The sequence below is a fragment of the Micropterus dolomieu genome, linkage group LG09 (genome assembly GCF_021292245.1).
Source record: "Micropterus dolomieu isolate WLL.071019.BEF.003 ecotype Adirondacks linkage group LG09, ASM2129224v1, whole genome shotgun sequence".
In the NCBI taxonomy this organism is placed as follows: domain Eukaryota; kingdom Metazoa; phylum Chordata; class Actinopteri; order Centrarchiformes; family Centrarchidae; genus Micropterus; species Micropterus dolomieu.
The window spans coordinates 12,922,200-12,939,138 of NC_060158.1; the positions used below are offsets into that span (position 1 = coordinate 12,922,200).

Sequence of the window (16,939 nt, forward strand, 5' to 3'; positions counted from 1 at the left end):
TTTTCTGGAGCTTTCAGTCTTATTCCATAGAGAGACATTTTGCCCAATTATCATGGTAGAATACTTGTTTTCTATCCATTAACAATGTGAAAATATATAATAATAATATATATATATATATATATATATATATATATATAATCTTAAACCCAGAATTTATATGCATTGCCTTACCAGTAAATGTTTTCCCAGAGCTTTGAGAGTTACGTTCAGGAGATTGGGAGGGCAGGAAGAGATGGAGAACCAGCACACTGTCACCTCTTTCTGGACCCTGAGGTAAAACTGTAACACTTTAGGAAATGAGTTAGCTTCTTGACACTCTGAAACACTGAATGTAGTTATTTTGCAGTTTCAGTGATGTAAAGCATAAGAATAACTTTAGAGAATACAGTCTTTATGTTTTATATTGTATTAGTTCTATTCCTCAAAAAGTTACTAAAGTTCTTTACAGTTTTCACAACAGAAATGTATTAATATATAATAATACACTGGTGGCAGAGGGAGAATTACAACTGTCCTAGTTTACACCCGAATTCTCGACTGCTGCCTGTTTCTGTCTTCGTTCTGGTGGTCTTCTTGGTGCTGTCACCTACACAGTATAAATTAAGTGTGTGTGTGTGTGTGTGTAGGGTGTTGACCTCCATGAACTCCGTCGTCATATTTATGCAGACACAGTGGACTACTACATAGTAAAGAAACTGGTCCAGAAAGTTTTCCCTCCGTGCAAATGTAAACAGATACACCAGAAACAACAGGATCTTGTAAAGGTAACTCTACCCATGTGTGTGTATGTGTTTGTGTGGTCTAAATGCTGTTTCAATGATTAGCTTTGAGACAATGGGATTTTAACTAAAAACTAAAACTTTCCACTAAGTAAAAGTTGTCTGTGTGTGAAGGATGTTGAAGATTCAGAGCTGCTGGAAATGATGGATGTGATGTGTAATCAGGAGAGCAGCCTGAACCCTCCTGCTCAGCCGAACAGAGTGCATACAGACATACCTGTACAGTCTACTGCACAGGTAATTAACAGGGAAAATGGTCTTTAATATCTTTTTCTCTTACTACTTGCTCAACTCTACTCTTTCACCCACTAAAATGCAGTTAACACTGAAGCAAATTGAAAAAATGAAGTTTATAAACAATGTGTGGTTGACGAGTTATTGTTTATTTTAGTTATTTGTAAAGGAAACCAGAATTTGAGAAAATGTGTGATGTGAACTGTTTCACTGAAAGGAGACGTCACATACCGATGCAGCGGGGCTACCCCTCCAAGAACATAAAGATGAAGGAAAGGAAAAGCAGGAGGAGAAGAAAGAGGAGCAGACAGTTGAACACAAGGAAGCTGATGGTTCGACGAAGCACAAGGATATGGGAGTGAAAGGAGCTGGTGATTGGCTTAGGGAGCAGGAAGAGGAGAACAGTGATTGGCCCACAGAGCGAGTGTGTCACACACACGAAAGAGCAATTCCCATCCAACAAACTGTTGAGACTCTGGACATCACAGAGGAAGGTGAGTGGACACACAAATACATTTGTTGATAAATAGATAGATAGGTAAGTGGGAGTACAGGGACACATAGCAGGCACCTGTGGGAACATAAGATGTTTAGCTTTACCATCAGAATAAAGTACAATTTGGCAGCTATGGTGCTTCAAATGCAGTAAATCCAGTAAAAACAACAATTATAGGAGAAGAAATAAATAGAAACACTATGAAACATAATGTTTGTCTTGTGTATTGTATTGTACTGTAGCCTACTATTTCTTTTATAGTTTTTATTATGTTATCTTTTTTTGTTTTTATTATGTCCTTTTTTGTACTCCCATGTACTGACCAGGGACTACAGATAAAAAAAAAAATAACCTTCTGGCTAAATCTGGCATATTTACATTGATGTCAGCAGAAATGTTTATTAATGTGCACTATCCCTTTTTAAAATAAATAAACAACTATGAAAAAAACAAGTAGACCAAAACCAAACAGTTCCCTTTCTCTTTCTGTCTTTGCGTGTCTGTGTATTTTAGGTGTAGAGACGCTACTCTGCTACCTGGAGCTGCACCCCCAGCGCTTTGTGGAACTTCTCCACCCCACACTGTCCGTGTGTAACATCAGCTGCTACGATGGACCAAGACAACTCCAGAAAATAACTAAAATGTATGAAAAATCTGCCATTCTTTAGGATATTCTAATACAAGGCACAGAAAAAGCTACATAAATAACTTTATTGTCCTCAAGGGGAAATTCATTTTCACAGCACTGTACACATCAGACAACTACAGCACACAGTAACAACATACAATGACAGACACCAATATACACTCAGGCCAGTTCAGCAAGGCCTTTTATTTAAGGTGGCTACGGCTGAAGGGATCGGGCTTTTCCCAAAGCGAGCCATCCTGCACCACTGTGCACTGTACCTGTGCCCAGTCGGGTAAGATGGTTCGTTGAGTGAGTGTGTGATGTCCTGTGCTATTGAGGTTGTAATGGCCGTAATGTTTAGTTCTGCTAGGTTAGATGCGCGGAGACCAATTGTCTTGAAGAGGTTTTTGATATGTGTGTAAGCTTGACTCAGTTAGTAACATAGCATGTTAAAGAAGCAGGTGGAACAGAACAATAGGATGGGCTGAATAATGCTTTGATATTGTGCCACCTTGCACCCTGTGTGCATGAATGTGTTTATTTTTATAATAAAGTATAGACAATATATCTATGAAGATTCTCAGTCATCCAGGTCATAGTTATCCAACGAAGGTTAAAATCAAGGGCAACTGGACTTGGTTGAAGATACTGGACATAGATATATGGATATAGACAATATAGACGTGCTGACCATTACAAATGCAATTTGATCAGTTTTATCTTATCATATCTTATCTTCTTCTTCAACTTGTTTTTCCACAGTTGCCCTCCAGTTGCTGTGGTGTTGGCCAGAAGGCGAATGGCAGGTGAGCGAGTGGAGACATGCGATCAACTGGAGTTTGATGTTGTCGAGGTTGCGGACACTATGGGATGGCAGCTTCCTCTTGTAAAGAGAGGACTCAGACAGCTGCAGTGGAGCACTGGTAGAGGTATGTGCATGCATTAATGAAAAAACTTGCTTGGAACAGCTTTAACTCGTTTACTGACATCTCTAGCCAATACATTTTTTTTTTATTTAAATCTGCGTTTGTCAGGGTGCAGAGTATTGTTTCTGTTGTCTTTGGAGCAGTTTTCTTCCTCCTTTTGTCCTTTATGTTGCTTCACTAGTCTGAAAAATATTTTAATCCTAGTCGAAACGTGTTTATATAGTAAACTGTTGTATTTCCCCCCGGTGTAGATGTGATTTGCAGAATAAAAAATTCACACCAAAAAGTATCCACACAGACACACAAGCAAAACACAGATGGTGCTGTTTAAATGAAATCATGTCAGATGTAAAAGTGCAAACAAAGAAGAGCTCTGAAGTTAATCACACCGGGGTGGCCCTCGTAGAGTCTGATAAATAATCCTAAACATTTGTGTTTCAGCTGGCGGTCGGAGCGGTGTCCAGGTTGAATTCTCCTCTTTATCTTTCTACTTCCGTTCCTATGGCGACCTCAGCGATGAGGAGATGGACAGAGTTTGTCAGTTCCTCCATAATCGAGTGCAGAACCAAGAGAGAACACAGCTGTACCAGCTGACGGCCTGCTTCAAGGCCTTCAAGAGGTACACACACTCACATACAGTAAAGCTTTGACACCTTAAACTTTTTAAAAAGCCAGCAGAGATGATAGAGAGTCCTGCAAAATGTCTGTAAAAATAGTTGATCAGCATCCAAAGTGCAGTGAAATAGTATAAAATGGTTATGTAGACTGATTGTTTGTGTGAGCAGGTGTGTCTGACTCTTTCTGTTTCTGTTTGTTCCTTTTGTGCAACTGTATGTGTGTTGTCTTCTGCCTGTCTGTATGCTTGTCTGCATAACGTTGTGTTGTGTTTTGTTGCAGTGTTGCGTTCCCCAGTGTATTGTCCTGTGTTGACGATTTGGATGAGAGTCGCAGTATCCACCTGAAAAGCCTCCTCTCCGAGTATTTCGACAAAAGGCGAGGCCGAGGCCACACACTCGCACCAGTGGACATTGAGGAGCTCGACAAATACAAGGTAAAACACACAGGATGGTAATCAATTTGTGTCTTGAATGGTCTGGATAATGTAGTTTACTTATGTGTTTCTGTCTGTTTGTAGTTGTCAGACTGGGAGAGTCAGATCACAGCGGACATCAGAAGTTTTCTTGCCAACCGAAGTGATGAGAAATTTTCTGGAAGGGCTATTGCTAGAATTTTGCATGGCATAGGTGAGAGCACACAAACACACATCTGTTGAAGGTTCCTAAAAAATATACAAGCATATAAGTAAGTATCCGTTAAGATGAGATAAGATAATCCTTTATTGATACCCAGATGGGAAATCAGGTGTTGCAGCAGCACAAGGACAAAAATAAGTACAGATAAATAGTTGTGTGTGTATATATAAATTAGATGGAAATAAAAATCGAAACTATACAAGAACAATTAAAGTCAAAGTTACAAGGCAAGCAGTATACATAAATAAAGTAGGACCAGTGTTGTAGTTAAACTAACAGTGCAGTACTGTCTCAAGCAAAGTGACATAATGGTCTGATTAGTAGCAGCAATGTCAGTATGGTTTATGTATAGTAATATGAACATGACCTCTAGGGGGAGTTATAGTTTCAGTGAATACATTCTGAGCTTGACAGTGTTTAACCTTTCTAAAGCTGAGTTCTGATTGTTAGCAGTTAACTATTATTACTTTCATTCATGCAAGGAGAGCAATGCACTGTACTATCCAGATTCTTGCAAAGAAAAACGGGTGTGAAGTTACACCAGGTTGCCCCAGTGAGCCCCAGGTTCTGATTTAATCTGTAAATAAATAAATTGCCCTGAACCAGATTTTCTCTGTCTTGATAAAGAATGGTGGATTGTACAAAAACACAAGGGACAAAAATAGAAATAAATCCAGGACTTATCATTCTATCCTGGACAAAGTCCGATATGTTATATTTTTATAAATATATTAAAATGGTAATGAGCCAAGATTTTTACCCAAAGTTTCAATAATCTGAGCCTGATATAAAGTTCAGTCATCAGCTGTGGATCAACATATGTGCTTCATTTAAGGCATATAAAAAGGTGAAAATCTCTGTTTCAGGCAGTCCTTGTTATCCTGCTCAAATCTATGGCAGGGACAGACGCTACTGGAGGAAGTACATCCAGTTTGACTTCAACCAGCTCATCAGACTGGCCACTCAGGAGATCATTCGCTTTAAGTGACCGACCAAACTGTATATGTACATACAGCGGCATGCACGTGCATAGGTCTGCACTCATGCACCATTTATTAACTCGCACTGGTTTTGATGGATTTGGCCAGAAACACCTTTTTTTTTTTGTTGACTTTTATTCTATCATGTAGAATTAGTTAATCTGTTTTCTTCAGCGTAAAGTTTATATACGTCGTAGACTGTAATTAAATAAAATATTTGTATTTTTCTAGCTTGGTTTTGCTTTAACATTTATTGAAAATATCTCTAATGTCAAAAAATCTTCTTATCTTGTCTTGTTTTGGTCCGTACACAAACACTCAAAAGTCCTGAAGTGAACTGATATAAAGAAGTAAAAATGGAAGAATAAAAATGGGATTTTTCTTCATACTGTACCTTCCCATTTTAGCAACGTCACTGTTATCTTGAGAAGCTAAAGTTAAACATTTGATAAGATTGCAAATATTAACCTGTTTTGACTGGAATGTTGTGGGATTTTCTCACACCTTTTGTTACCTATTTACTCACCTTCAGCAGACATGTGAATGATTTGAATTACAGACATTTAGACAGCAGGGTTTAATTGTGTCTCGTTACTGTAAAGATCAGTGGTGGAATAACTAATCAAATCCTTTTACTAAATTAAGCCCTGTTCTACAACTGCACACATTTGTTTCACTTATAATGTTACTGATTTTGGTGTAGAGTTTTGTAAAACTATTTTTCTAGTTGGAAAATTGAAAAGCAAGTAACAATGACAGCCCACTCTATAATATATTAGCTACAGTCAGCAGCAGCTTAGCTTACCATACAGACTGGAAATGGGGAAACGGCTAGCTGGTCTCTGTCCAAAGGTAACACAAGCTGCCTACCAGCTGCCTCCATGCTAAGCTAACCATCTCCTGGCTGCAGCTTCAATTACCGTACAGACATGAGAGTGGAATCGGTTTTCTCATCTAACTCTGGTCAAAGAAGCAAATAAGTGTACTTTCTAAAATGTCAAATTATTCTGAAGACCAGGACAGTTTTGCTTGAAATAATTGTCTCATGCAAATTATTCCAGCTAAAACATACTCTTTAGAATGAGGCAAATGAAACACAACTATGCTAACATCCAGTGGTGCTGCTGCACAGCCAGAGCAGCAGCCTGAGCTTTCTTCAGTGTGTTTTAACAGTGGACTCTGCCTTTTACATATCTGCTTTTACGCTTGACAGCATGTCATAAAATGTGAAGAAATCTGCCTAATGAGCATAAATACACAGTCTTTGGCAGCAGACTGAGCTGTAGAGATGAAATCAAACATTCATGGTCATCTTTCCACCATCTATTAATTCAGTGGATATGTTATTTCTGCTTCACTCAGTGGTGAACATTGGAGTAGTCTGGTAATATTAGCTTCTCAGTGACAATACACATACTGCAGCTCTGTGGGAGAAACAGGAAAAAGAAAAACTGGGTCATGAAGTCAGGTTTTCTGAGAAAGGTTAGGTAAAGGTCAAGGACAATGGTCAATGCACAATCAACGGCCACTCCTGGGGAATGTTTATTCTTGAACAAGATGGTCACTTTGGCAGCTGCAGAGCAGATTAAGAAAAAGAAATGTGATAATGGGTTTGGTAAAGTAGAGCTGATCCCATATCTTTCCGGTAAACCCATCACAATAGGCCTTTTTGGAAGCAGACTTTTTGACTTGTCATAGAAAAACACAAGTGTTACTGATAACAACAATGATGGCTCCCCTGTCCTAGTAAGGCATGACAGTGTGATAAGCCAGCATGCACAATACCACGACCCTGCAACTGGAGCAGCACATTAAAAATCGGGCATCATTCCTTTTATTTACATTTGTTACTTTTCTTACTGAAACCTCACATTTCAGTTCACATCAGTATTGTCTTGCTCAAGTGTGCTGTATTCCACATGTGCTTGATAGGCCTAAATGTGATTGATATTTATTTATTTTATTTTAGCAGTAATGAGCATTTTTTAAGACTTCTCAAGCGTACTTTGCTTTAAGACACACACACATGATCATTGTGGGGTAGTAACTAACTAATCAGATATGAAGTGATCACTACTTCAAGTTTATACTGAGGATATAATGTTCAGAGCTTTGTGACATTCAGTAAGAGCAAAATAACATTTACTCTCAGAGCAAGAATAGCGAAGATTACATTCAAAGCTTTAACAATATTTAAATAAGTTGGTGAAGTATGCAGGGACCTGTATTTCAAGAGAGAGAATGACTTTTGAACGATTTGTAGTAGTTGTAGAGAGTGGACACCTTTCCAGATTAAAGTTTATTATGTTCTGACTGTGTTTATTATTTGTTATTGTTAATAACTTGCTAATATGTTATTATTTGTGTTTACTTGTATTATGTCTAGAAAACATTTAATCAAGAGTAAGAGTTAGCTCTGTGGGGCTGTTAGCATGCTAACATTTAGCAGTCAACACGAACCACAGCTGAGGATGCAAGCAAGGTCATATGCTGTTGTCCTGTTCCCCTGCTAACACACTGTTATTCAGCTGACCATTTAAATACTTACAGTAACTGTTGTAACACTGACATTATCTCACCTTAATAACAGTCATTCACTGAAATGATGCAGCTGCTCCACCTTTGAAATGTTAGCTGTACTGCACAGCACCGTGTAGTTCAAAAGTTAAAGGGCTCTTGTTGGCCAGCACGTCATTTACTAGTCACGCGTGCCTCTATAACAATCTGTCACACTTCAGACTTTATAGTAGCAGTAGACGTCTGCCTTTAAGTTTCATCCATAAAGAGTGAGGACTCCTTCTTTCATTTCAGTCTTTTATCTTTCTGCCACTGCATCATATGACTGCCTGATAACGTTCTTTGTGAAGTTCTCAAACTGCCAATCCTGCTATCCAGAGTTACAAGTTTCTCTGTCTTTCCCTTGTCTTTCCTCATTTTCTGTCTGTAAAGTCCGCCAGTGTCTACCAACCCTACTGTAAAAGTTGTATTATGCAGTACATGAGAAGCTCAAAGGTCCAGTTTTAGAGGTAATTATCAAGTGTTTTATTGGGGAGAGTAAGTTAAATGACTCCAGGGGCTCATAAAAACTCTGAAAATGTTCTGTAGAAGGAAATTTAATAAACATAAAAATGACGGAATGCTTTTGTTGGAATGCTGTCTTAAGGGTAATCCACTTGTCCTCTGTCAGCAGCTACATGCTGTAATCTGCAATTTGTTTTTTTACAGCATGTGTTTAAAGGGATCAGTTCACAGCCTGGATGTTGTCATTAAATGGGTCATTTTGTCTGAGAAGACACTGGTCATGCTTGTAGCTACACACACAGCAGACTTGATTCACTGTAGATGTTCATATTAAGTCTCCCTCTGCGATGAGTTGTCAGTAGACTCTGTCCCTAACAAAGACGTTCATATAACTTGTAAATCGAGGAGATTAGATAAGAGAGATAAAGAGAGAGTCCAGTTTCACCTCTGGCTTCATTCACACCAAGATTACAAATTCCACAGTTGTGATCTGTCTTCAGGCGTTAATGCACAATATGAGATCAAATGCAAAAAAAAGGGTAAAGCCCGCCATTAAAAAGTCAGTTTAAGCCCCTGCTTCCATTCCCAAACAGACAGGTTTTTTAATATGATGGCTAACACTTCTGTAGAAAACTGAATTTATGTTTTGAATGTTTTGTATTCTGAAAGGTTCGGTTAGACCAGATAAATCTGCAGAGGTGGCCACAAATGGGAATATCTTTTCAGCTATGATCAGTTTAGAATCACAAAATGTTTTTCATGAATTTGTCAAACTAGTGTTGTAGTATTTGAGACTGGTCTTGGTCTCGAGACCGGTCTTAAGACCAATTTTTGGTGGCATTTGTACTCGGTCTTGTCTCATTCTTTGAGGACTCCGGATTTTAATTCAAGACCAGTCAAGACCATAACTTTGGGAATATCAGTAAATTGCTTTTGCATTGTCTGATTTATTTGTTAACATTCTAACTTTGATTGGATGTAAAACTTATTGCTTCAAATGCAACCAATAACCCTAATTAAAAATGTGTTGTTCCCGTTAACGACTACTGTCAACCCTTCCCGCGATAGTAGGCATGGAAAAGGAGTGTTGAATAAAGATGCTTATGTTGATTTTCATTCCACATTTTATTGTGTGTCATGTAATGTAGGGAACTGGTCTTGGTCTTGATTCGGTCTTGGTCTCCCTCGGTCTTGGTCTCGACTTGGTCTCAGCCCCTAAAAGTCTTGGTCTTGTCTCCGTCTCGATAAACTCTGGTCTTGGTCTTGACTTGGTCTCAGTTTTGGCAGTCTTGACTACAACACTATGTCAAACTCTTACACTACGATTACGGTCAACATCTCTGGAAAAAAATAAGTAAACCTTATATCAGGTTCAAGAATGAACCCTCATGCTCAAATATACTGGTTCTTTATATTGTCAAAAAATACTTATTTGCCCTATAACAGCTGTGCATAAATTAGGTGTTTGTGTTTGTAAAAGTTTTACATGAAAATTGTAAGATTAAAATCTAGATCGATATGCACCAGACACCACATCACATGACAGTTTTAGGCTCACTGATGTGAATGTAAATTGAAACATATATTGAGTCTTCATCCACCTGCTGCTTATAAAATAGAAATGAGTGCATAATGGATTTTGAAAGAGTGTTAATTTTCCAAACAAGGTACAATACAAAATTTTCCGTACACCATACTGTATGTACCAACACAAATTAGCACATTTTTATACATATAATGTGTGTGGTGGGACCAAATACTATATACAGTGTGGCTTTTTCTTTATCAAATGTAGATATTAGTGAATGTTTTGCTCATCAACAGAAACTTTTAATAAAAAGAATTTAAAAAAAAGCCATGTACAAAGCCATGTTACATGTAATACATGTAAATCACCAGGAAGTTCAGGGAGAAATGACTTGTGTGTGTTCTGAATTTAGTGTCATATTCAAAACACTCTTTCCAGTGCTGGAAAAAGAAAAACATCTGAAGTGACACTTTTACTGCCAGAAAAACAGCAGTGGACTTGAACAGTTCAACATTGATTCTCATGTTACTATTAAGTAACATGTATTACATATGAAGTAATACTCCTAGCTTTTATAAAACTAATTATTTTCTGTTTTTGTTGAGACTGCCAGAGAAGTATTATTTTCCTGGTTGTAGTTTGTGGTGTTGGTGTGGTGGATTGTGTTATGTAATAATATACGGGAAAGTTGACAGTGAGGCCACGGTGCATTTTACTGCACGAATATTAGTGAACACCTTTCAGAACATGGTCAAATAACATCTGTGGTCGAGGGTTTTGGAGTGTAAGGATGGAATGGCGCAGAAATCACTTAATTAATCACTTTCAGTATCTTGCATGGCTGGATCAGTTCCCCATCTGACAGTTTTATTTTCCCTTTTTTTAGTCGGAACAAGGGCCATCTCACTCTGTCGGTTGTAATTGTGGCCATTTTACATCTATTCATTTACATTCATTTAGCTGACGCTTACAATTGCTATACATGTCAGAGGTCGCACGTCTCTGGAGCAACTATAGGTTAAGTGTCTTGCTCAGGGACACAATGGTGGACGTCTCACAGTGGGAATCGAACCCAGGTCTCCCACACCAAAGGCAAGCATCTTATCTATGCCCCATCACCACCCCCGAGTTACGAGTTACACCCTAAAAAACACCCAGTCATAGATTATACCAAAAGCAAAATGAGTCCAGGGTACTGTATGTTGTGACTGTCCATATTTTAAAAGCTGATTCTCTCTTCAAAAAGCGACAGCACCAACAGAATACCCCACCCGGTCAGAAGGCCGACATTCTGCACCAGAAAAATCAACCAGGGTCTCTTGTTGCTGATGTGGACCATGGTGGGCAGCTAGAAGGAGAAAGAGGAGAGATGGAAGTTAGAGATTAAACATGCACATCTTATCAGTTGATACTTGATCATATTTTGATGTCACAGTTCTGTAAGCACACAAACTCACCATATCAGCCAGCCCCACATACAGGAAGAGTCCTGCAGTAATGGCAGCTATCCACTGTTGGGTTGCGACATCAGTGGCTACAGACAGAGCGATGTACAGGCCGATGAACGAGGTCAAGGCGCTGCTGACGTTTAAAAGCAACGCCTTGCGGACAGATATACCACAGTGGAGCAAAATGGCAAAATCACCTGGAAAACAGGATAGCAGACAATGTCTACTTTTGTTTCTTATGTGTGTTCTTTACCCACTTTGAGATTTGCTTCAAATTTAAAGTGCATTATTATTATTATTATTACCCAGTTCATGTGGTAGTTCATGGCAGAGTACAGCTAGTGATGTGGCCAGACCAGACTTCCATGACAGGGAGAAAGCTGCGCCCATCGCTAAGCCGTCTGCAAAATTGTGGATGCCGTCACCGATAGTTATCATATAAGGCACCAGACGCTGTTCTGTAGAGGCAGGCAAAGTAATAGTTAGCGGTGGAGCAGCCACGACGATTACCACAATTTGATGGTAGTGCGCTTATGTTTGTGTTGGAGATAACTTTACTCGCCTCTGCTGCGCTCCTTCGGCACTGAAAGTGAATTCTCACTGTCATGACCAACCTGAAATGTACACACGCAAACCATTCATTAACAAGTCCTGTTATTGACATAAAATGTGTCTTTGGACACAGCTTTACAGTTTCAAGTTTTTACAAACTATTAGCTGAAGTAGCTGAGGGTTTCTGACACACAGGCAACTTATAACCATTTTAAACAGGAAATAGTTGCACCAGTAGATACATTGTTCACAGATTTAGTGGATTCCAGCAAATGCTACAGGGTCTTTTTATTTCCAGTTGTGATTAGTATTCCACCTTAAACGTCCCACTGTTAATGTGTGTATGTTTCTCACCAGGTCTGCTTTTGATGCTGACTGTGATTTGTCTTTTTGTTTCCTTTCCTGTTGATACATCTCTAAAACCCTCCCGTGGTCACAGTGGTGAGGCTCTGATTCTTCCTAAACAGTGAGACAAAAGCAATGAAAACTTGGTTGAGACGAAAAGATCTTGAAAAAGAAGAACTTAATGAAATACAGGACTGTGTAGCATATTGGGCAGGTAAAAGATTGTGAAATTCACCTAGATGCAGTACAGATCATTTTTAATTCAGACATAATCTGCACACACTGCTGCACATTTTAGAAAACAAGATTAAGATAAAGACAGAATACGATGTAAGATTTTGAATGCGAAACAGCAGATTTAAGGAAAATTTTCTTTCTCCTGGGTTGATTTTTTTGCATTGTGTGTCTGTTTTGCACAATTCTTAGCCAACCTTTCTTTGCAAGATTTAGTTGTGCAAATTAAGGACAAACACAATTTTTTCAAATGATCAGAACCTAGTGTGATAGGTTCCCATAATTTCAAATGTTACAAATTGTATGTGTTCATCGGTATGGGTTTGGTATTTTTTCCTCTTACCCCATGATGATGTTGATGGTGGTGATGATTGTCTTTAAATGTGATCAGAGAGAAGATCGTTTCCATCAGGTAAAAGTAGTAGATCCCGGCAATCACCACCAGCATCTTGTAAATGTAGTCTGGGATTTCCACATTGTGACTGTCATGTGAATGCTTATGGCCGCCCGTGTCGTCATGTAAACCTAGAAACTGGACACACACAGGCCACAAAGACACGTCAAAATGAGTATATGCTGCAAGTAAATCATCATGATAAAACTGATAACTCCTGGTGGCCTAGTGGTTATGAAGTATACAGGATAACTGCAATGTGCTCAAACCAGAGCTAAAAGCTAAGTGAACAATGGACTTGTAATAAAGGCATTAAGGCATTACTTTGGCCTTTTCCCTTTCCTTTATTGTGTTATATATCTTTTTTGTGCATGTAATAGGTTTGCAAAGTAAAAAGCCTAAATCCACCACGAAGGGAGTAACCATCTCCCACAGAAAACACTGCTTGATTGTAGTCCAGTCTTTACTTGCTTCACCTATATGTGTCACTTTGTAACACGAGTAATAATTACGGGTGTGATGAGATCTTGTGTCACAAGATCTCACGAGATTTAATTGTGACGAGATTTCTCGTCAGGTAAAAAGCTGTCTCGCGAGACTCACTCAATTGACATTTTTCACATGCTGTCAAGCCACACATTAATTTTCTCACGCAGTGAAATACAAATAAATAACTGATAACATAGTCTTGCGGAGCTAATCAACTCCGCCCTGGCCGATGCCAAATCGGCGTACACCTTGATAGTTATTAACTGAACCCGCTCACGCTGTATGTCCAGACATCTGTGAAGAGTGGTAATGAAGCTGGTAGAGTTTTGCAACATAAACATCTAAAATCTGAGGCGCAACCTTGCTCTGTTTGGGACTGTAAGCACTTTATGAGTTGCTGAAGTTAGCGTGTGTGTATGGATTTGTTGTGAGATTTCTGCCTGATCAGAAGTGTTTCAGTTACTTTTGGTTTCACAGGCAACATGCAGTGCCAAACTGCGTCACTCAAATGGGCTGAAGGGCATAATGTCACTACCAGCGGATCAATAACGTAATGCGCAGCAAAGTAAAGGGCAGGTAGACTTCTCATTAAATGATGACTGGTCTGGTAATTTTTCAAATGTGCAGAAAGTTTTGAAAATTAGCAGAAAATCGGCTGAAAACAGGAGTTATTTAAGCCCAGGAGTTTATAACTGAATTAAAATTAAATAATTTATCATTGAGGTGAAAAGTTGCTACAATCACATTTAAAGAGGTTACCTCTCCAAACAAAGACACAACGAGGTAGGAAGATTAAATCATGACCAAGCAGGGATGATATTACAGGAAAAAAGTTGATCTACAGGAGAAATATCTGATAGCAGCACAGAATAGCTGAGAGCTACACTAACTTTAGAGTTTGAATTGTCACCTGTCATGTGAATTTTGTGTTTCTCTTTACATAAATAAAAAAAATAAACTGGTGCAGAAAAACTCACCAGAATGCTGGAAATAAAGTGTTTAATACTAAAATTTTTAATATGATTCAGCATTAAAGATTTCCTAAAAGTAGTGGTAAAATATCCTCTCATCTCGATCTTGTGAACCCAATCTCGGATCTAGTCTTGTCTCATGGGTTAAGTGTCTCGTCACACCCCTAGTAATGCTCAGAAAATAATGCTCAGCTAGCATCTAGTCCGACATGCCCTCAAAAACACTGGTGGAGAAACACACTGAGCTTCAACACACAGCTACATGACGTCCACCAGCTGCCTCCCCTCACCCCACGCTCCTACCGAACATTAGATACCCTCCAGGCAGTCAACGGACATAAAGTTGTTACTGTTATGTAGAGACAGTGCACAGTTATAACGTTATGTATGAAAGATAAATTTGTCACAAATTAATAACTCACCACTCTGAAACATCTTGCTCCAGTCTAGGTTGCGAAGCTGGTTTGGGTTGTTCTGCCTGTACAGGCTGAATCAGCTTTGCTTTGGATCACACTACCTTGCTTGTCAGGACCCGCCCTACTCTGCTTTTGATTGGCTAGTAGTCCTTACCTAGGTACTGCGCATGTACAACTACAGGCCCTAAATAAAATTATGAACCTGAAAATGAGCCTAATATGACCTCTTTAGGAAAGCCATTACAATTTTACTAAACTCCAGGTGGCTTTCAGTTCCATGGTATCAAAAGTATTGCTTGTTAAAGTGTTAAAATCACTCACCGTGGGTACCAGGTGCAACAAGGCATCTCCAGTGAGTGAACCTACAGCGAGGCCTATGCAGAGCTGGATACACATCTGGAACATACTGGTACAGGAAGTACACAGGAGCAACACAATGCCAAACATGGAAATCAGAGTTATCACCACGTTGGCAATGGTTGCATAGAGGTATCCTAGAAGAGAAAGAGAGAAAAGAGAAAATGGGGGTGGAGGTCAACACGTTAAATATGAAGATTCAAAAAACACCTGTGCATCCAGGTATCCAGATGAAGTAATCAAATATACATTTAGGTGTAATTACGCTGGCTTTACATGCTAGCTATTACTCTTTTGCAACAATATATAGCACAAAAACGCATATGAAGAAAAATGAATGGAAAGTTCTGCCATGATAAACGTGACCAAGACCTCATGAGTCATTTGTTCTTAATTTCTTCAGCAACAGGTCAGTCTTTCAAAATCACAATCACTTACTCTCTGTCACAGTGAGCTTATCTGGTTTCAGTGGTTCAGTGGTGACGTCTGTACAGGCTCCACTCAGGATCTGCTGGACAAGCGCAGGGCTGAGCAGAGCCAAGTCAGACCGACCCAGGGCGGAGGAGTTAGAGCTGTTGTCTGCCAGACCATAGATCAAGACCAGCTCTTCAGCCGAGAAACAGAGCTGGGAGAAAGGAAAGTGAAACATTTAAGCACAAATTGGTTATCTGTTAAAAGTGAGGCACAGATGTTTTTTGTAAAGATTAATGAAAACAAGGACATTTGCTTATAATTATGATAATTTTGGTAAAGTACAGTGTTCATTCTGTGGCGAAAGGAAACTTGGAACAACTGCAGATACTGAGATACTGCCTAAACATATTCTGTAAGTAAAATGGTTTAAATGCTATCTCTGCCTTGTATAAGTGAAATATCTGTTTTATCACTGTAAAGAACACATTCGTTACCTACTAATTATAACATTTAATATAACTTAAAGGTTGATGCTATTTGGTCTATATTTACAGGTGCTGGTCATATAATTAGAATATCATCAAAAAGTTGATTTATTTCAGTAATTCCATTCAAAAAGTGAAACTTGGATATTATATTCATTCATTACACATTCATTCATTACACACAGACTTATATATTTCAAGTGTTTATTTCATTTAATTGTGATGATTAAAACTGACAACTAGTGAAAATCCCAAATTCAGTATCTCTAAAAATTAGAATATTACTTAAGACCAATACAAATAAAGGATTTTTAGAAATGTTGGCCAACTGAAAAGTATGAACATGAAAAGTATGAGCATGTACAGCACTCAATACTTAGTTGGGGCTCCTTTCGCCTGAATTACTGCAGCAATGCGGTGTGGCATGGAGTTGATCAGTCTGTGGCACTGCTCAGGTGTTACGAGAGCCCAGGTTGCTCTGATAGTGGCCTTCAGCTCTTCTGCATTGTTGGGTCTGGCGTATCGCATCTTCCTCTTCACAATACCCCATAGATTTTCTATAGGGTTAAGGTCAGGCGAGTTTGCTGGCCAATTAAGAACAGGGATACCATGGTCCTTAAACCAGGTACTGGTAGCTTTGGCACTTTGTGCAGGTGCCAAGTCCTGTTGCATCTCCATAAAGTTGGTCAGCAGCAGGAAGCATGAAGTGCTCTAAAACCTCCTGGTAGACGGTTGCGTTGACCTTGGACCTCAGAAAACACAGTGGACCAACACCAGCAGATGACATGGCACCCCAAACCATCACTGACTGTGTAAACTTCACACTGGACTTCAAGCAACGTGGATTCTGTGCCTCTCCTCTCTTCCTCCAGACTCTGGGACCTTGACTTCCAAAGGAAATGCAAAATTTACTTTCATCAGAGAACATAACTTTGGACCACTCAGCAGCAGTCCAGTCCTTTTTGTCTTTAGCCCAGGCGAGACGC

General features: G+C 39.1%; 2 protein-coding genes across 4 annotated transcripts in view; one reads left to right on the plus strand and one right to left on the minus strand.

Annotated features, from left to right (window-relative positions):
• recql4 (RecQ helicase-like 4) overlaps window positions 1-5,529 on the plus strand; it is a 13,908-nt gene extending 8,379 nt beyond the window's left edge. Inside the window, exons 19-28 of one of the 2 annotated variants that reach the window (XM_046059485.1) lie at window positions 193-276; window positions 630-767; window positions 897-1,019; window positions 1,237-1,510; window positions 2,026-2,155; window positions 2,903-3,069; window positions 3,508-3,685; window positions 3,964-4,117; window positions 4,202-4,310; window positions 5,186-5,529. In XM_046059485.1, the coding sequence (XP_045915441.1) occupies window positions 193-276; window positions 630-767; window positions 897-1,019; window positions 1,237-1,510; window positions 2,026-2,155; window positions 2,903-3,069; window positions 3,508-3,685; window positions 3,964-4,117; window positions 4,202-4,310; window positions 5,186-5,307 (1,479 nt within the window). In that variant the 3' untranslated portion in view covers window positions 5,308-5,529. Of the gene's footprint in view, window positions 1-192; window positions 277-629; window positions 768-896; window positions 1,020-1,233; window positions 1,511-2,025; window positions 2,156-2,902; window positions 3,070-3,507; window positions 3,686-3,963; window positions 4,118-4,201; window positions 4,311-5,185 lie in introns of both variants that reach the window. The other variant, XM_046059484.1, reaches the window with a different exon arrangement.
• Window positions 5,530-10,694: 5,165 nt separating this feature from the next.
• The window catches only part of slc39a4 (solute carrier family 39 member 4), a 7,333-nt gene continuing 1,088 nt past the window's right edge, over window positions 10,695-16,939 (minus strand). The window contains exons 2-9 of one of the 2 annotated variants that reach the window (XM_046059143.1): window positions 15,493-15,679; window positions 15,019-15,191; window positions 12,771-12,959; window positions 12,203-12,307; window positions 11,859-11,910; window positions 11,602-11,754; window positions 11,306-11,493; window positions 10,695-11,196 (exon numbers count right to left, since the gene is read on the minus strand). In XM_046059143.1, the coding sequence (XP_045915099.1) occupies window positions 11,068-11,196; window positions 11,306-11,493; window positions 11,602-11,754; window positions 11,859-11,910; window positions 12,203-12,307; window positions 12,771-12,959; window positions 15,019-15,191; window positions 15,493-15,679 (1,176 nt within the window). In that variant the 3' untranslated portion in view covers window positions 10,695-11,067. Of the gene's footprint in view, window positions 11,197-11,305; window positions 11,494-11,601; window positions 11,755-11,858; window positions 11,911-12,202; window positions 12,308-12,770; window positions 12,960-14,703; window positions 14,751-15,018; window positions 15,192-15,492; window positions 15,680-16,939 lie in introns of those variants that run through there. The other variant, XM_046059144.1, reaches the window with a different exon arrangement.